Source organism: Rhinichthys klamathensis, unplaced genomic scaffold (genome assembly GCF_029890125.1).
Source record: "Rhinichthys klamathensis goyatoka isolate OS25496 unplaced genomic scaffold, OSU_Roscu_1.1 h1tg000475l_1, whole genome shotgun sequence".
Lineage (NCBI taxonomy): Eukaryota > Metazoa > Chordata > Actinopteri > Cypriniformes > Leuciscidae > Rhinichthys > Rhinichthys klamathensis.
In genome coordinates, this window is record NW_026606963.1 from 526,784 (window position 1) to 541,473 (window position 14,690).

At 39.6% G+C, this 14,690-nt stretch overlaps 1 protein-coding gene across 1 annotated transcript in view; it reads right to left on the reverse strand.

Moving 5' to 3' along the window:
- f8 (coagulation factor VIII, procoagulant component) overlaps positions 1 to 14,690 on the reverse strand; it is a 41,148-nt gene extending 26,458 nt beyond the window's left edge. The window contains exons 1-10 of the mRNA XM_056237009.1: positions 14,460 to 14,690; positions 12,321 to 12,418; positions 11,314 to 11,436; positions 7,742 to 7,954; positions 6,253 to 6,426; positions 5,247 to 5,471; positions 3,860 to 4,109; positions 3,605 to 3,785; positions 755 to 842; positions 254 to 471 (exon numbers count right to left, since the gene is read on the reverse strand). Of these exons, the coding sequence (XP_056092984.1) occupies positions 254 to 471; positions 755 to 842; positions 3,605 to 3,785; positions 3,860 to 4,109; positions 5,247 to 5,471; positions 6,253 to 6,426; positions 7,742 to 7,954; positions 11,314 to 11,436; positions 12,321 to 12,418; positions 14,460 to 14,608 (1,719 nt within the window). The 5' untranslated portion in view covers positions 14,609 to 14,690. The remainder of the gene's footprint in view (positions 1 to 253; positions 472 to 754; positions 843 to 3,604; positions 3,786 to 3,859; positions 4,110 to 5,246; positions 5,472 to 6,252; positions 6,427 to 7,741; positions 7,955 to 11,313; positions 11,437 to 12,320; positions 12,419 to 14,459) is intronic.

Genomic DNA, 14,690 nt, shown 5'->3' on the forward strand with positions numbered 1-14,690 from the left:
TCAGGACCAAATCCAAGCCTATTAATTTACACACACAATGTAAAACCAAATTTAGCATTTTAACTAACAGTACATTTTTAGTTAACCCTTTATGTCTTAGAGTATCGCAATAATATCGTATCATGAGTTCAGAATCGTGACATGAGGGTCTCGTTACACCTCCAACGCAACATAATTTTGCAGAATTTGAAGGCCCGTGTTTCAAATGAGCCCGTGTTGAGATAATCAGATCTACATCAGGGTTTCTTCTCACCACTCTGCCTCTTTTGTCCAGAGACAGGGATTTGCAAATGATAAGGGGTCCCACCAACCCAGACGCCACGTCCCGAAAGGGATCCACCATACTCTGGTATAAGCGTGTGAGGCATCGTGGGTCGGCATCTGTGGGTCCGTCTTCGGCTGTCAGCTTCCAGAGGTACGTCATTATCTCACCTGGTGGAACGGCCAAAGAACGAAGATCCACCTGGTTATCTTCAACCCACAAACAGAGAACAATGTGTTAATCCCATTAAAAGTCATTTGCATCTGACACCAGAGTAATTCCCTTTAACAAAAAATAAAACCATATTTTTAAACATCTTTTAATTGTCGAGGCAAAATATCTCATTTTCATTTCAAACGTTCTGTTTGACTTGAAGTACCAAAATAACTAAATATGTATAAGACAACTTTAACTAGTTTTTAACTTTTATCAAATTTTAAAACAATATATAAATGGAAGATATGAAAAATAAATTGTAAGAATGTCTCGTACCTTTGTTTGTTGTCTTCAAAGGCTGAACACTGGTCAGGCCATTTGGATAAATGTTGAATGGTCGACTGGCCTTATTTTTAAAAACAATCTAATAGAGATATACAAAAGAGTGTATTTCAGAAAGCTTTGAAAATATCATTACCTCGAATTTAGGTAACACTATATTTTAAGGTGATGTAGTTACACATGTACAGTAATAACGGTAAATCATGCATAATTACGAGTAACTAAACCAAACCCCAACCCTAACACTATAGTGATTACATGTAATTTTACTCAGTACTCAAGTTCAATGTAACCATATCACCTTAAAATAAAGTGTAACCCAAATTTAATTTTTTAACAATAAGTTTAACACTCTAAAGTCAGCATTGAATTGAATTTGAATCATTTGTTCACATAAATGTGTCACAATATAGAAGAAAAGATCCACGATTTTAAATATCAAGATGAACTGTCAGTTATCTCTCTCTGAATAGTAATGTCCAACTCTCTTCATTGAAATAACCAACATACTCTTTCTCTTTTTGTGCTAGACGAAAGAAATACAGGTTTGGAACAACATAAAGGTGAAGAGATTTACATTTATGCATTTGGCAGACCCTCATAAGTGACTTACATTGCATTCATTTTCTTGCTTTCCCTGGGAATCGAACCCATGCCCTTGCATTGCTAGTGCCATGCTCTACTGTTATGACAACATTTATATATATACGTATTTTTGTATTTTCCCACCTGAAAAGAATTGCCCACTCTAGTTACTTTGATTAATAAATACTTACTAAATAAACTGCAAAATATTATGTTTTCTAATACATTTATTTCATGCACGGATCGCTTCTGGCAGCACGGCACCATCTGTGGGAGACCCAGAGCTCGTTAGCCAAACAAAGCCCCAAATAACAGTAAGGGCCCTATCTTGCACTCGGCGCAAATGACTTTGTACACTGACGCATGTATCATTCCTATTTTGCACCCGCGCAAAACGGACTTTTCCCTCCACAGACGCACGTCGGTTAACTAAGAAATACACTTGCGCTCCCCGGGGCGGTTCAGCGCAAAGAGGAGGCGTGTTCTGGCGCAAACTGTCCCTCATGCTATTTTGCTGTTCTATAAAACAATTGCGCCACTGACCAGAAAAAAACTAGTCTAAAGTCAGTGGCGCGTTGCGCGTTGTTCATTATGCAATTTTAAGGGCGCATGCTTGGCCATAATCAATGTAGCGTGTGCACAACGCGCATACACGTTGATTCTCTCATCTAAGCAGCAGTTTTCATTTTTGCAAATCATACATTATTACGATAGATAGATAGATAGATAGATAGATAGATAGATAGATAGATAGATAGATAGATAGATAGATAGATAGATAGATAGATAGATAGATAGATAGATAGATAGACAATTTATTATAAAAGCATGTAGCTTACACATTTACCCAAATTATCATACGCCTGTTTAACAGAAGTTAATTTGGGTGGGTTTCTCCATCCCCAATGTCACTTCTCTGTGTTTTACGGCCCTGACGAGAACGTTGCTCTCCTCGGCTGTGAACCGCTCCTGGCGCGCGCCTGGCAAATCCGCCGTTATAATAGGAATCCGCTTTAGAACAAGCGCGCCTGCTCTTAAAGGGAATGTGAGATGACGCTCTGATTGGTTTATTTCACGTTACGCCCAAACCACACCTATGAATAATGAAGCTACTTCAGACCAACCCCTTTTAGATTTGCGCCAGGCGCAAGAGGCATTTATCCCGCCGGGAAAATAGCAACAGCGCCGGGATCCGCCCACAAAGTTACTTGCGCTTTACGCTTTGACACTTGCGTTTCAGATCGTTAAAATAGGGCCCTAAAAATCAGCGTTGAAACGATGTTACTTACCAGTTGCCCAGTAAGTTAAGGATAACGTACATCCAGCCAATTGTTATCTCAGAATAAACACTGACAGGGTTGAGATAACAACCGGCTAGATGTACATTATCCCGCTTATTACACGGCTAGGTTACACTTTATTTTAAGGTGTCATTGTTAAGTACTGAGTAATATTAAGCAACTACATGTACTTGCTATACGCTTAGGGTAGGATTAGGATTTAGTGAGGGTTAGTTGCATGTAATTATGCATAATTTACTGTTATTACTATGGTAAGTAGTACATGTAGCATATGTAACAAGGACACTGTAAAATAAAGTGTTACCCACGGCTACATGCCACATAAGTAAATAATTAGACACAAAATATTGATCCGAGATATCTGAAATATTTGATTAGGTCTTTAAACGCTTCCGTGGACATTCAATCTAGATGTACATTTAAGAGATACGGTACAGTCATACCACTTATTACACAGCATTTCGCCACATAAATAGATATATGTAAAGAGATATTGATTTGAGATGAAAATCGTACCTGTTTGTTAAATCTTGGAATCTAAAATTGTACAAAACAATCGCAGCAGCGTTTGTATGAAACAAGAGAGAGCGAGTCCACGATACTGGATGGCATAATTAAATAACTGTACACAAAATATTGATTTGACTGAGTTTTAATATTTCATTAGCTCACCAAACGCAAAACGATGAGAAACCGTTCCTAGCGAGCGTATAGCGCCGCTGACTTCAGTAACCCGGATGAGCCCGCGTTGTTATCGGGGCGCGATTGACCAATCAGAATCAAGTATTCCACAAAACCATGTAATAACTTTTTTTAATGAATTAATATTAATGATGCATGGTTGTGAGATAGCTTGTGATATCATCAAATCGCAGTAGTTGTGATGCAACCGTTCAGGTTTTCCTGCTGTTTTGTCTTTATCTGATCACCTGTATCTCTTTAAATCTACATTTCGTACCTGAAACTTATCTCCCACTTCCCCTCTGAGCTCTGGACCCATCAGCATTTTGCCGGTGTTTTTCTTCACAGTGAAGGTCTTGTCTGTGTACTCAATGAAAGCCACCTTCTTATAAACCGCACCCAAGCGCTGAGGATCTTTCCTGAACCACTCAGATGCTGCTGATGATGATTTTGAAGGCCTGAAACATGCAAATCATCATTAGTTTCAATGAGTTTCACATGCATTCGTCTCAGGACATGCTCACAGTCGTACCGGTCGCCGCTTTGAGAGGAATAGTCCCAGTCTATCTCCTCCGCACCGATGTAATGGACCCACACTTTAGGTCTTCCCTTGGCGCTCGAGCGAAGCACGGATACAGGGCCTCCTTGCTTGAACACTATGGAGAACATGTTGTCTTCATCCTCCTCCTGGTCATCCGAATGTATGACATTTCGTTTGTCTGGGATTGGGATTGTCAACGGTTCAGGGCAGTTCTCAACAGTGAAGAATGCATTCATTCCAGCTGGAGAGGAGGGTTAAATTGAACATTAGAGAAACATTCAAACAAAGTCTTGATGTAGTTTCAGGCTCTACTAGAACAGGTTTTCCTGCTTGAATGTTGATTATTCTCCTCATATTCTCCACTGTTGCGGCTCCTCTCTTCCCAGTCTGTCAGTAACGCCCTGTTTACTTCCTGTCTCTATGAAGCCCCTCCTTCTGAAAAGCACACTGTGCTCTGATTGGTCGGCTGGATCAGTGTGTTGTGATTGGTCGAGCGCTTCGAGTGTGTTTGGGAAAGTCCCGCCCCTTCCCATAACCACCAGTTTAACACACTACTAACTAACTCAACCAGGCCCCGCCCCTTTATTCTGCGCATTAATTATTATAATGAGGAATATTTTGTGACGTGTTCGTTCCCGGGAGAAACTCAAGACTACAATGGAGGCGTTTCAGGGAATTATGAAACATCAAATTTAGCCATTTTACTTAAAACATCCAATTTAAAAAGAGACTATGTATAACGTAACTGGCCACAAGTATGATCTTTTATTCTTCTGAAGACGTTTCATGTCTCATCAGTAACTATAACACAGCATGCTTCCCATTCCTAATGAAGCTTTTTGTGCATAATCAGTAAGATGTAGTTTACTTTATCTCTTTTATTGTCTTTTATCTTTTAACTTTTGAAGCCCCCTCTAGCAGAACATGTTGCTAAATATACCGTTCAAAAGTTTGGCGTCAGTAAGATTTCTTAATGCTTTTTAAAGAAGTCTCTTCTGCCCACCAAGGCTGCATTAATTTGATCAAAAATACAGTAAAATCAGTAATATTGTGAAAAATTATTACAAATCAAAATAGCAGTTTTCTATGTGAATATATAGTAAAGTTTAATTTATTCCTGTGATCAAAGCTGAATTTTCAGCATCATTACTCCAGTCTTCAGAGTCACATGATCCTTCAGAAATCACTCTAATATGAGGATATAAATCTTGAAAATAATTGTGCTACTTGCTTCATATTTTTGTGGAAAATTGAATGTACATCACCCACTTCACCTCATCTGCATTGCCTTTATTTTATCTTACTGATGATATTCGGATGAGAATTTTTACAGTACAAATTCAAAACCTTGATCATCATGTTATTGAAAGAGTCTTACCTGTCTGATGAGAGTGGATCTGGCAAGAGATCAGAAACCTCCCGATAGCGGACGGCTTCATCAGGGCCGTAGTGAAGGTCATGGGGGTCATCTCCACGGTTACTCGCTTGTGGTCGAACACCTTTAGGGTGTGTCCTTCAAACTGGATGCTGTGGATCTCTGGGGTGGAGCCGAGACCGATGAGATGCCAGGACACCGGCGGGCTCTTCTGGCACACGCTTAGACCTGAGGAAACAAGAGCAGAGACGCAGAATACGTTTGAGAATTACAACAAGTAAAGTACAACATATGTCAACTCAAAACAGTTAAATATTATTAATCCTGGGTTAGGGTTAGCGTTAGGGCTAAAGGGTTAATTTGTCCATCCCAGAAATAAAAATAAGAAATTAAGAATGCATAAAAAATGTGAATATATTGTAAACTGTAATTTATTCCTGTGATCAAAGCTGTATTTTCAGCATCATTACTCCAGTCTTCAGAGTCACATGATCCTTCAGAAATCACTCTAATATGATGATTTAGTGCTCATTTATTGATGCTCATTTATTAATGGTTCTTATCATTACAGATATTGTAAACAGTTTCTGCTGCTTACGGTTTTTATGGATACTGCACTTTTTCAGCATTCTTTGATGTAAAGAAAGTTCAAAAGAATCTTTTGTAACATTATAAAAATCTACTTTACTGTCATTTTTGATCAACTGAATGCATCTTTGCTGAATACAATTATTTCATTTCATTTAAAAAAAAAAACGTATTTACCCACAAAAACACAACTGTTTTCAACATTGTTAATAATCAGACATTTTTTCTGAGTGATTTCTGACGGATCATGTGACACTGAAGACTGGAGTAATGATGCTGAAAATTCAGCTTTGAATTCATAAAATTGTAAATATATTTCATAATATTAGGGGTTTTTTATTCGAAAAAATACAGCCTTCTTACAAAAACATTAAAAAAAAATCCACACTTTTGACCAGTAGTGTAAAAAGTACTTCCGCACCTGGTAATGTCGAGTTGATGTATCCATTAATGGTGTGGTACTGGTTTGGACTGGATGTTTTCTTCAGTTTGTCTGCTCTGCCCACCTCCTGGTACCAGCTCTTACTCTCATCGAAGACGGCAAGAAACAAAATAAACTCTTTTGCCTTCCGCTGTCTCTCCTCCGTCAGAGCCTCTGAAAGGGTCAAATGTTACAGGACATGTCACGTATTTACCAGCAGTCTCATTCAGGACAAATCCTCAGTGGGTAAAGAGCCCATATTATGCCCTTTTAAGTTGTTTCAGGCTCTACTAGAACAGGTTTTCCTGCTTGAATGTTGATTATTCTCCTCATATTCTCCACTGTTGCGGCTCCTCTCTTCCCAGTCTGTCAGTAACGCTCTGTTTACTTCCTGTCTCTATGAAGCCCCTCCTTCTGAAAAGCACACTGTGCTCTGATTGGTCGACTGGAGCAGTGTGTTGTGATTGGTCGAGCGCTTCGAGTGTGTTTGGGAAAGTCCCGCCCCTTCCCATAACCGCCAGTTTAACACACTACTAACTAACTCAACCAGGCCCCGCCCCTTTATTCTGCGCATTAATTATTATAATGAGGAATATTGTGACGTGTTCGTTCCCGGGAGAAACTCAAGACTACAATGGAGGCGTTTCAGGGAGAAACTTTGGAGCTTTTTCACACTAAAGAAAGCTGAACATGTAAAAAAAAGCATAATAGGACCCCTTTAAACTGATATTTTACTATTAAAAAAATATAAATGTTTGACGCATCCCAACAGAGAATGTCATAATCACTTGTTAGCAAACAAGTATTCATTATTTCAATGAGCTCATTGTTTCTGCCTTTAATTATTACATTGTTTAAATTAATACATTTTCAGCTAACTGTAATTTTGTATATGTACTAATCACGATTAATCACATCCAAAATAAAAGTTTTTCTTTTACATAATATATGTGGGTGCACTGTGTATAATTATTTTGTATATATATAAATACACACACATGCATGTATATTTAAGAAAAAAATATAATTTATATATAAAATATTTATATTTATATATAATATAAATTATATATAAATATATATACAGTATATACATGAAAATATTTCTTAAATATATACAAGCATGTGTGTGTATTTATATATATATAAAATAATTATACACAGTGCACCTACATATATTATGTAAAAAAAACTTTTATTTTGGATGTGATTAATCACGATTAATCATTTGACAGCCCTAATATGTACATTTCTTAAATACATAATTAGACATTTACCTCTGATAACAGACACTCTAAATTGTAATGTGGACTCATGCACTTTCTGTAAAGCTGCTTTGAAACGATGTGCATTTTGAAAAGCGCTATATAAATAAATGTGCATTAAATTGAATCGAAGGAACAGTCACACCTGTTTAAAAAAAGCATCATAGGACCCATATTTTACTTCTAAGTTGATATGTTTGACAAGGGAAGGAACATAGTCACACCTGTGTTACAGATCAGCAGAGTCCCGACGAGTCCGCTGTTGAAGTCTCGCACGATGTCCACCTGTGATGAGTAAATGTAGGTGAGGCACTCCGGGTCTGATGTGGTCGGTCCGGAGTTGGGGGAAATGTCCCACACGTACTTATAGTATCCGCCAGGAGGCACTGCATCATCCGCTCGCTCCTGGACAGAACTGGAGTCCTCGTACCCCGCGCCTGAAAAGCAGAAGGATGTTGAGGTTTATCTTTACACACTATGGGGTTTTAAACTTGTCAGGATATTGCTATATATCTCAGGATATTGCTTTTATTTTGCTTTTGTTTTTTTTCCGGGTAAAGCCCAGACTTACCATATGTTGGTTTATACAACTGTCAAACAGGAAGTCACATGTGCTTTAAGAACTCCTGGAATTTATTAGTATCTCCAGTGTTACAAAACAGATTCCAGAATTCCAAATGGAATCTATAATGATTCTCATTCCAGGCACTCTTTTCCTAATGCTGTAAAAGTTAATTGTGCAGTCTGGAATTAATTATCCTCCTTTATGCTTTTAACTATTCCTTCCTTAATCCGTTCTCTGGGGCCGGTTTCACAAAGCTATTTTAGACCGGTCTATAGAGTTAGACAAGTCTAAAATTTGCTCATAGACTAGTCTAATGACAAAATAAAGACTGACTTAATTAAGACCAAAAAAATTAGACACCTTACCCCCAGGCTAACTCGGGTCTTAAGGCCCTTGCACACTGAGTCTGAGCGTTTTTTCGTATTCGTGATTCGGTGGCTCTGAATTGTCCAAACACCATTCAAACTGCTTGCAACGGATGCGAAAAACGCAGAAAATCGAACCCGATCCGATTTTTTTTATGACGGATGAAAGTTTCGGAGGCAGTGTGCAAGCGTGATTGACATAACGCGAGGTCGTATTTATTTTTTATCGTGCAAAAATTTCGGACTCAGTGTGCAAGGGGTGGTTCAGGATTTTGGACATTGGGCCTCATTTCCAAGTTAGCCTGGGTGTTATTCATCAGTGGAGACGGTTTTCAAAAATGTTCATCCAGTCGTTCTAGTTGCATAGTTGGCCGGTGCTAGGCTAGCGCGAGTCAACGGTAACTGCTAGCCTGCCATTAAAAACAGTTTTACCCACTCCACAGTTCACCAAAAGCAGATACATTATAACGCCAGACTATCGATGTAAATGTCTGTTGAGATAATAATGTTAGAAATCAAACTACCCTTTCATTGCATTGCATTGCAATAGTTCTACTTTGTTCCCTGTATTTATTAGCGCAGTCTACAGCAGCGGCAGAGTGATATGTAGTCACCTAGGCAACCAAGAGAGGTAGTGAGAGAGAGGTAGAGAGAGGTAGTGAGAGAGAGGTAGAGAGAGAGAGGTAGAGAGAGGTAGTGAGAGAGAGAGATAGAGAGAGGTAGTGAGAGAGAGGTAGTGAGAGAGAGGTAGTGAGAGAGGTAGAGAGAGAGAGGTAGAGAGAGAGAGGTAGAGAGAGGTAGTGAGAGAGAGGTAGTGAGAGAGAGGTAGAGAGAGAGAGAGAGGTGGAGAGAGAGAGAGGTAGAGAGAGAGAGGTAGTGAGAGAGAGGTAGTGAGAGAGAGAGAGGTAGTGAGAGAGAGAGAGAGGTGGAGAGAGAGAGAGGTAGTGAGAGAGAGGTAGTGAGAGAGAGGTAGAGAGAGAGAGGTAGAGAGAGAGAGGTAGAGAGAGAGAGGTAGAGAGAGAGAGAGGTAGAGAGAGGTAGTGAGAGAGAGAGAGAGGTGGAGAGAGAGAGAGGTAGAGAGAGAGAGAGGTAGAGAGAGAGAGGTAGAGAGAGGTAGTGAGAGAGAGGTAGTGAGAGAGAGGTAGAGAGAGAGAGGTAGTGAGAGAGAGGTAGAGAGAGAGAGGTAGTGAGAGAGAGGTAGAGAGAGAGAGGTAGAGAGAGAGAGGTAGAGAGAGAGAGGTAGAGAGAGGTAGTGAGAGAGAGAGAGAGAGAGGTGGAGAGAGAGAGAGGTAGAGAGAGAGAGGTAGTGAGAGAGAGGTAGTGAGAGAGAGAGAGGTAGAGAGAGAGAGGTAGAGAGAGAGAGGTAGAGAGAGAGAGGTAGTGAGAGAGAGAGAGAGAGAGAGAGGTAGTGAGAGAGAGAGAGGTAGTGAGAGAGAGGTAGAGAGAGGTAGTGAGAGAGAGAGGTAGTGAGAGAGAGAGGTAGAGAGAGGTAGTGAGAGAGAGAGAGAGGTAGAGAGAGAGAGAGAGAGAGAGAGATAGAGAGAGGTAGTGAGAGAGAGAGAGAGGTAGAGAGAGAGAGGTAGAGAGAGGTAGAGAGAGGTAGTGAGAGAGAGAGGTAGTGAGAGAGAGGTAGTGAGAGAGAGAGAGAGAGAGGTAGAGAGAGGTAGAGAGAGAGAGGTAGAGAGAGGTAGTGAGAGAGAGGTAGTGAGAGAGAGAGAGAGAGAGAGAGAGAGGTAGAGAGAGGTAGTGAGAGAGAGAGAGAGAGAGAGAGGTAGTGAGAGGTAGTGAGAGAGAGGTAGTGAGAGAGAGAGAGAGAGAGGTAGAGAGAGGTAGTTCCGACTGTAGTGCGCTTCGGTTCTGTGTTTACTTTTCGGCGCAGGACTACTAACCGGAGCAAAGTAAAATCCCGCCGCTGGTGAGAAACTAGTTCCTGTAAATGTATTGCGATCATTGAGATGCAAGGGTAGTTTGATTTCTAACATTATTCTCTCCACAGACATTTACATCGATAATCTGGCGTTATAATGTATCTGCTTTTGGTGTTCTGTGGAGTGGGTAAAACTGTTTTTAATGGCAGGCTAGCAGTTACCGTTGACTCGCGCTAGCCTAGCACTGGCGAACTATGCAACTGGAACGACTGGATGAACATTTTTGAAAACTGTCTCCACTGATAAATAACACCCAGGCTAACTTGGAAATGAGGCCCAATGTCCAAAATCCTGAACCGCCCCTTTAAGACTCTGTTACCTTGGCAACCAGCAGTAACAATCAGTTACACTACAAACAGCCGAAAGAAAAGGGAAAATGGCTCATAATTTGTTGACGACGTTATGGAGAGAGCTATGAGAAGGGAAAGGAAATATTAGTTTTTGGATATTTCCTCTTAAATATTTCTTTTTTGGCATCTTGTAACCATGTTTTTGTATCTTTTCTGTACGTCTTTAACGCTCCGCTCAACGGTCGGATTAACGCTGTTAACTGTCGTAGCAATCTTTGTCCAAATTACACATTTCTTCTTGTTTCTACATTCTCCGCTAAATTTCCCCAGTAAAATGTCCTTGTAACTGTTAAACTCCTCCAGCAAACACATATCTCCCGCTGGGGTAAACTGCGCCGAGCGGTTGAATGCGCTTACTCGATCCGCCATGTTTTTTGTTTTGAAAAGTGTCTTATTTTACCCAGAATGCATTGCAGTGTAGTCCTACTAAAGATAGTCAGAGTCTGAAGTGCTTTGTGCAACGGTCTGATTTAGATTTAGTCTGACTATCTACTATATCTAAGCCGTAGTCAAAGTCTATCTTTGTTCTAGCTTGCACTATTATGATGAATTCCATGAAGATGAATGCAAATCCATTCATTGATTTACCTTCCGATTGTTTCCAGTAAGGAATGCCGATGGGAGAAATACTGAAAGACTGTGAGGCGAAGTTTTTGAAGTGCACCACGACCCTGTCGTTCACCACTGTTCTGATGGTCGGCCCTTGAATACCTGAAACACAAATAAATTAACATTCTGTCCAAGTTAATTCGAAACATCTTAAAGGGATAGTTCACCCCAAAATGTAAACTCTGTCAGTAATTACTCTCCCTCATGTTGTTAAACCCCGTAAGACTTTCGTTCATCTTCGGGACACAAATTAAGATATTTCTGATTAAATCTGAGAGCTGGATCACTCCTCCATAGGCTTCTTAAGGGATTGAAACTGGCCGGTCCAGAAAAGTTAGTAAAGACATCGTTAAAATAGTCCGAGTGACGACAGCGGCTCAACCTTAAGTTTATCAAGCGACGAGAATACTTTCTGTGCGCAAAAAACAAACAAAAATAACGACTTTATTCAACTCTTCATTTCCTTCTCTGTGGGCCTCGAGATTTCACGTAGTGTAACAGCGCAGCGTTTCTGGGTTGTACGTCACACACACACACACACACATGACCAGCGTCGGCCAATAGCGAGCCTGCGTGTGACGTACAACCCAGAAGCGCTGCGCTGTTACACTACGTGAACTCACTCGAGGCCCACAGAGAAGGAAATGAAGAGTTGAATAAAGTCGTTATTTTTTTTTGTTTTTTTTGCGCACAAAAAGTATTCTCGTCGCTTGATAAACTTAAGGTTGAGCCACTGTCGTCACTCGGACTATTTTAACGATGTCTTTCATAACTTTTGGGCCGGCCAGTTTCAATCCCTTAAGAAGCCTATGGAGGAGTGATCCAGCTCTCAGATTTAATCAAAAATATCTTAATTTGTGTCCCGAAGATGAACGAAAGTCTTACGGGGTTGAACAACACGAGGGAGAGTAATTACTGACAGAGTTTACATTTTGGGGTGAACTAACCCTTTAAAGTTTTTGACAGGAATCAGGGTTTATACTGACCAGCCCATGGAGGTTTTGACTTTGGTGTTGTAAAAGTGGAGTCGGTGTATTCCGTATATACAGCCTTGATGTATTTCTGCACACCGGATGCAAATTTCCTGTTAAAAATTAATAAACTGTAACTAGCCATCTATACAATACAACACAATACAGTGCAATACAACACAATGTAAAAAAAAAGTAAATGTAAATACTTACATTATACAATGGGTGTACCCCAAGGTTCAGTGCTAGGTCTCTTATTATTTACTCTGTATATTAATTGAAAAACCAAATTGTCACCATTGTAGGATCTTAGTTTTGACAATTTACATCTATTGTAATCGATTTACATCTATTGTAATCGATTTACATCTATTGGTCTTGTTAAATTGAAGCTAAAATTATTTTAAAAATCAATCCAACTCTGTAAACACTGTGTGTGTGTGTGTGTGTGCGTGCGCGTGTGTGTGTGTGTGTGTGCGTGCGTGCGTGTGTGTGTGTTTAAGTCTGTCCCGTGAGCAGAAATGGATAGATGTGGAAAAGGTAAACTCATAAGCTTAACCTATTATTTGTTTATTTATTTATTTTTCAATGTAAGTCTTTAAATTGATAAACATTTACAACGGCTTTGGTTCAACTTTGTATTTCAGGGCTCGACAATAACGCTTGTTTGCTTGTCCGGGACAAGGAGTGTTGTTGTTTTTCTTCCTCTTCTTCTTTTTTTGAAGGGGCAAGTGAAAGAGGATTTTGATCTCAGCAAAGGTGCAGTTGCGCTCCTGTGTGTGTGTGTGTGTGTCAAGTCAAGTCAAGTTACCTTTATTTATATAGCGCTTTTTACAATACAGATTGTATCAAAGCAGCTTTACAGAGATAACATGAAAATAATATAACAAAGTTTGTTTCTAAAAGAAAATTGCGTCAACGTCCACCTTAAGTAAGGCAGATCAATAATATGTGTGTGTGTGTGTGTGTGTGTGTGTGTGTGTGTGTGTGTGTGTGTGTGTGTGTGTGTGTGTGTGTGTGTGATAGGCTGTGTCATGCCCTCCCCTCTTCCGCTCTCCAGTGCCACTATAATTTTTTTAATTTTTTTATGACAGAATTCAATATCAAGTTCTTGACACATTTCTTTTACACATTTTCACATTTGGTAACTATAACTTGAAACAACAATAATTTAAATAAAAAATAAACTTAAAAAAAATAAAAAGCATCACAAACACATGTTAAACTCATTTAGCAGAGATACAAATCTTTGGGCTTTTGTATTTTTTAAAAACTTTACAGACTCTAAATACATATAAAGGCTGTTTTAAAATGAGCAAATTTGGGTTTTGAGTTACTCCATTTAGTCCCTTTTTAAAATAAATAAACAAAACTAAATGTTCAGTAATTATACCAGATATGGTCTTTTAATATTTCAGTATTGACTTCTAGTCACAGAATGTTCTATGCCTCATAAAGCATTATCTATGGTTTCAAGAAATATGCATATTCAGCAAATGATCCGCTGCGGTTTCACACTAACGAACTGTTATCACTAAAAACAGAAAGATGTTTGTTCTGACCGCATGCACTATTCATAGATTGAAAATCACTACTAGAATATATCAAATATAAATAACAGGAATCTGGGATCAAAAAGTTACCAAATTAGGCTTCCATCAATCAAGCTATTAACTAAACTTTGTTCACTTTGGTTATGCTCTGTTTAACTGGGAGCGTAATTGAATTTTGGACAGTCCTCAAAGTTTTTGCTTTTGAATGTTTCTGGACTGAGTCCATGTCAACTAATGAAAAGATCACACACTTTCTCAAAGCTGTTTCTTTACAATACTGGCATTATGCTTTATGGTCACATGAAGTACCACTGTTGTGTTTTTGAGAACACCGTGTAAAAATGTTCATAGAAAATGCATTGTTTATGATAAATCTATGGGTTGTAGTGCATGTAATTGTTATGTGTGTGTGTGTGTGTGTGTGTGTGTGTGTGTGTGTGTGTGTGTGTGTGTGTGTGTGTGTGTGTGTGTGTGTGTGTGTGTGTGTGTGTGTGTGTGTGTGTGTGTGTGTGTGTGTGTGTGTGTGTGTGTGTGTGTGTGTGTGTGTGTGTGTGTGTGTGTGTGTGTGTGTGTGTGTGTGTGTAATAGTAAAAGTGCCCACCTCTGGTTTGCAGCAGGATCGGTTGTGTCTGTAAACACATATTCCCACTTGGTTTCCACTGCTGCGATGAAGAACTCCAGAGTCTTCGCCAGGACACTGGAAGACTTCAGACACACCGCGAGGAAGAGGAGGAACGGCACAGCCTTCATCACTGGAGCTCAAGTTAGACACACTGACTGAATGTGATGCTGTCAGGACACATATAACTGAGAAGTGTTGAGGGAGGAGCTA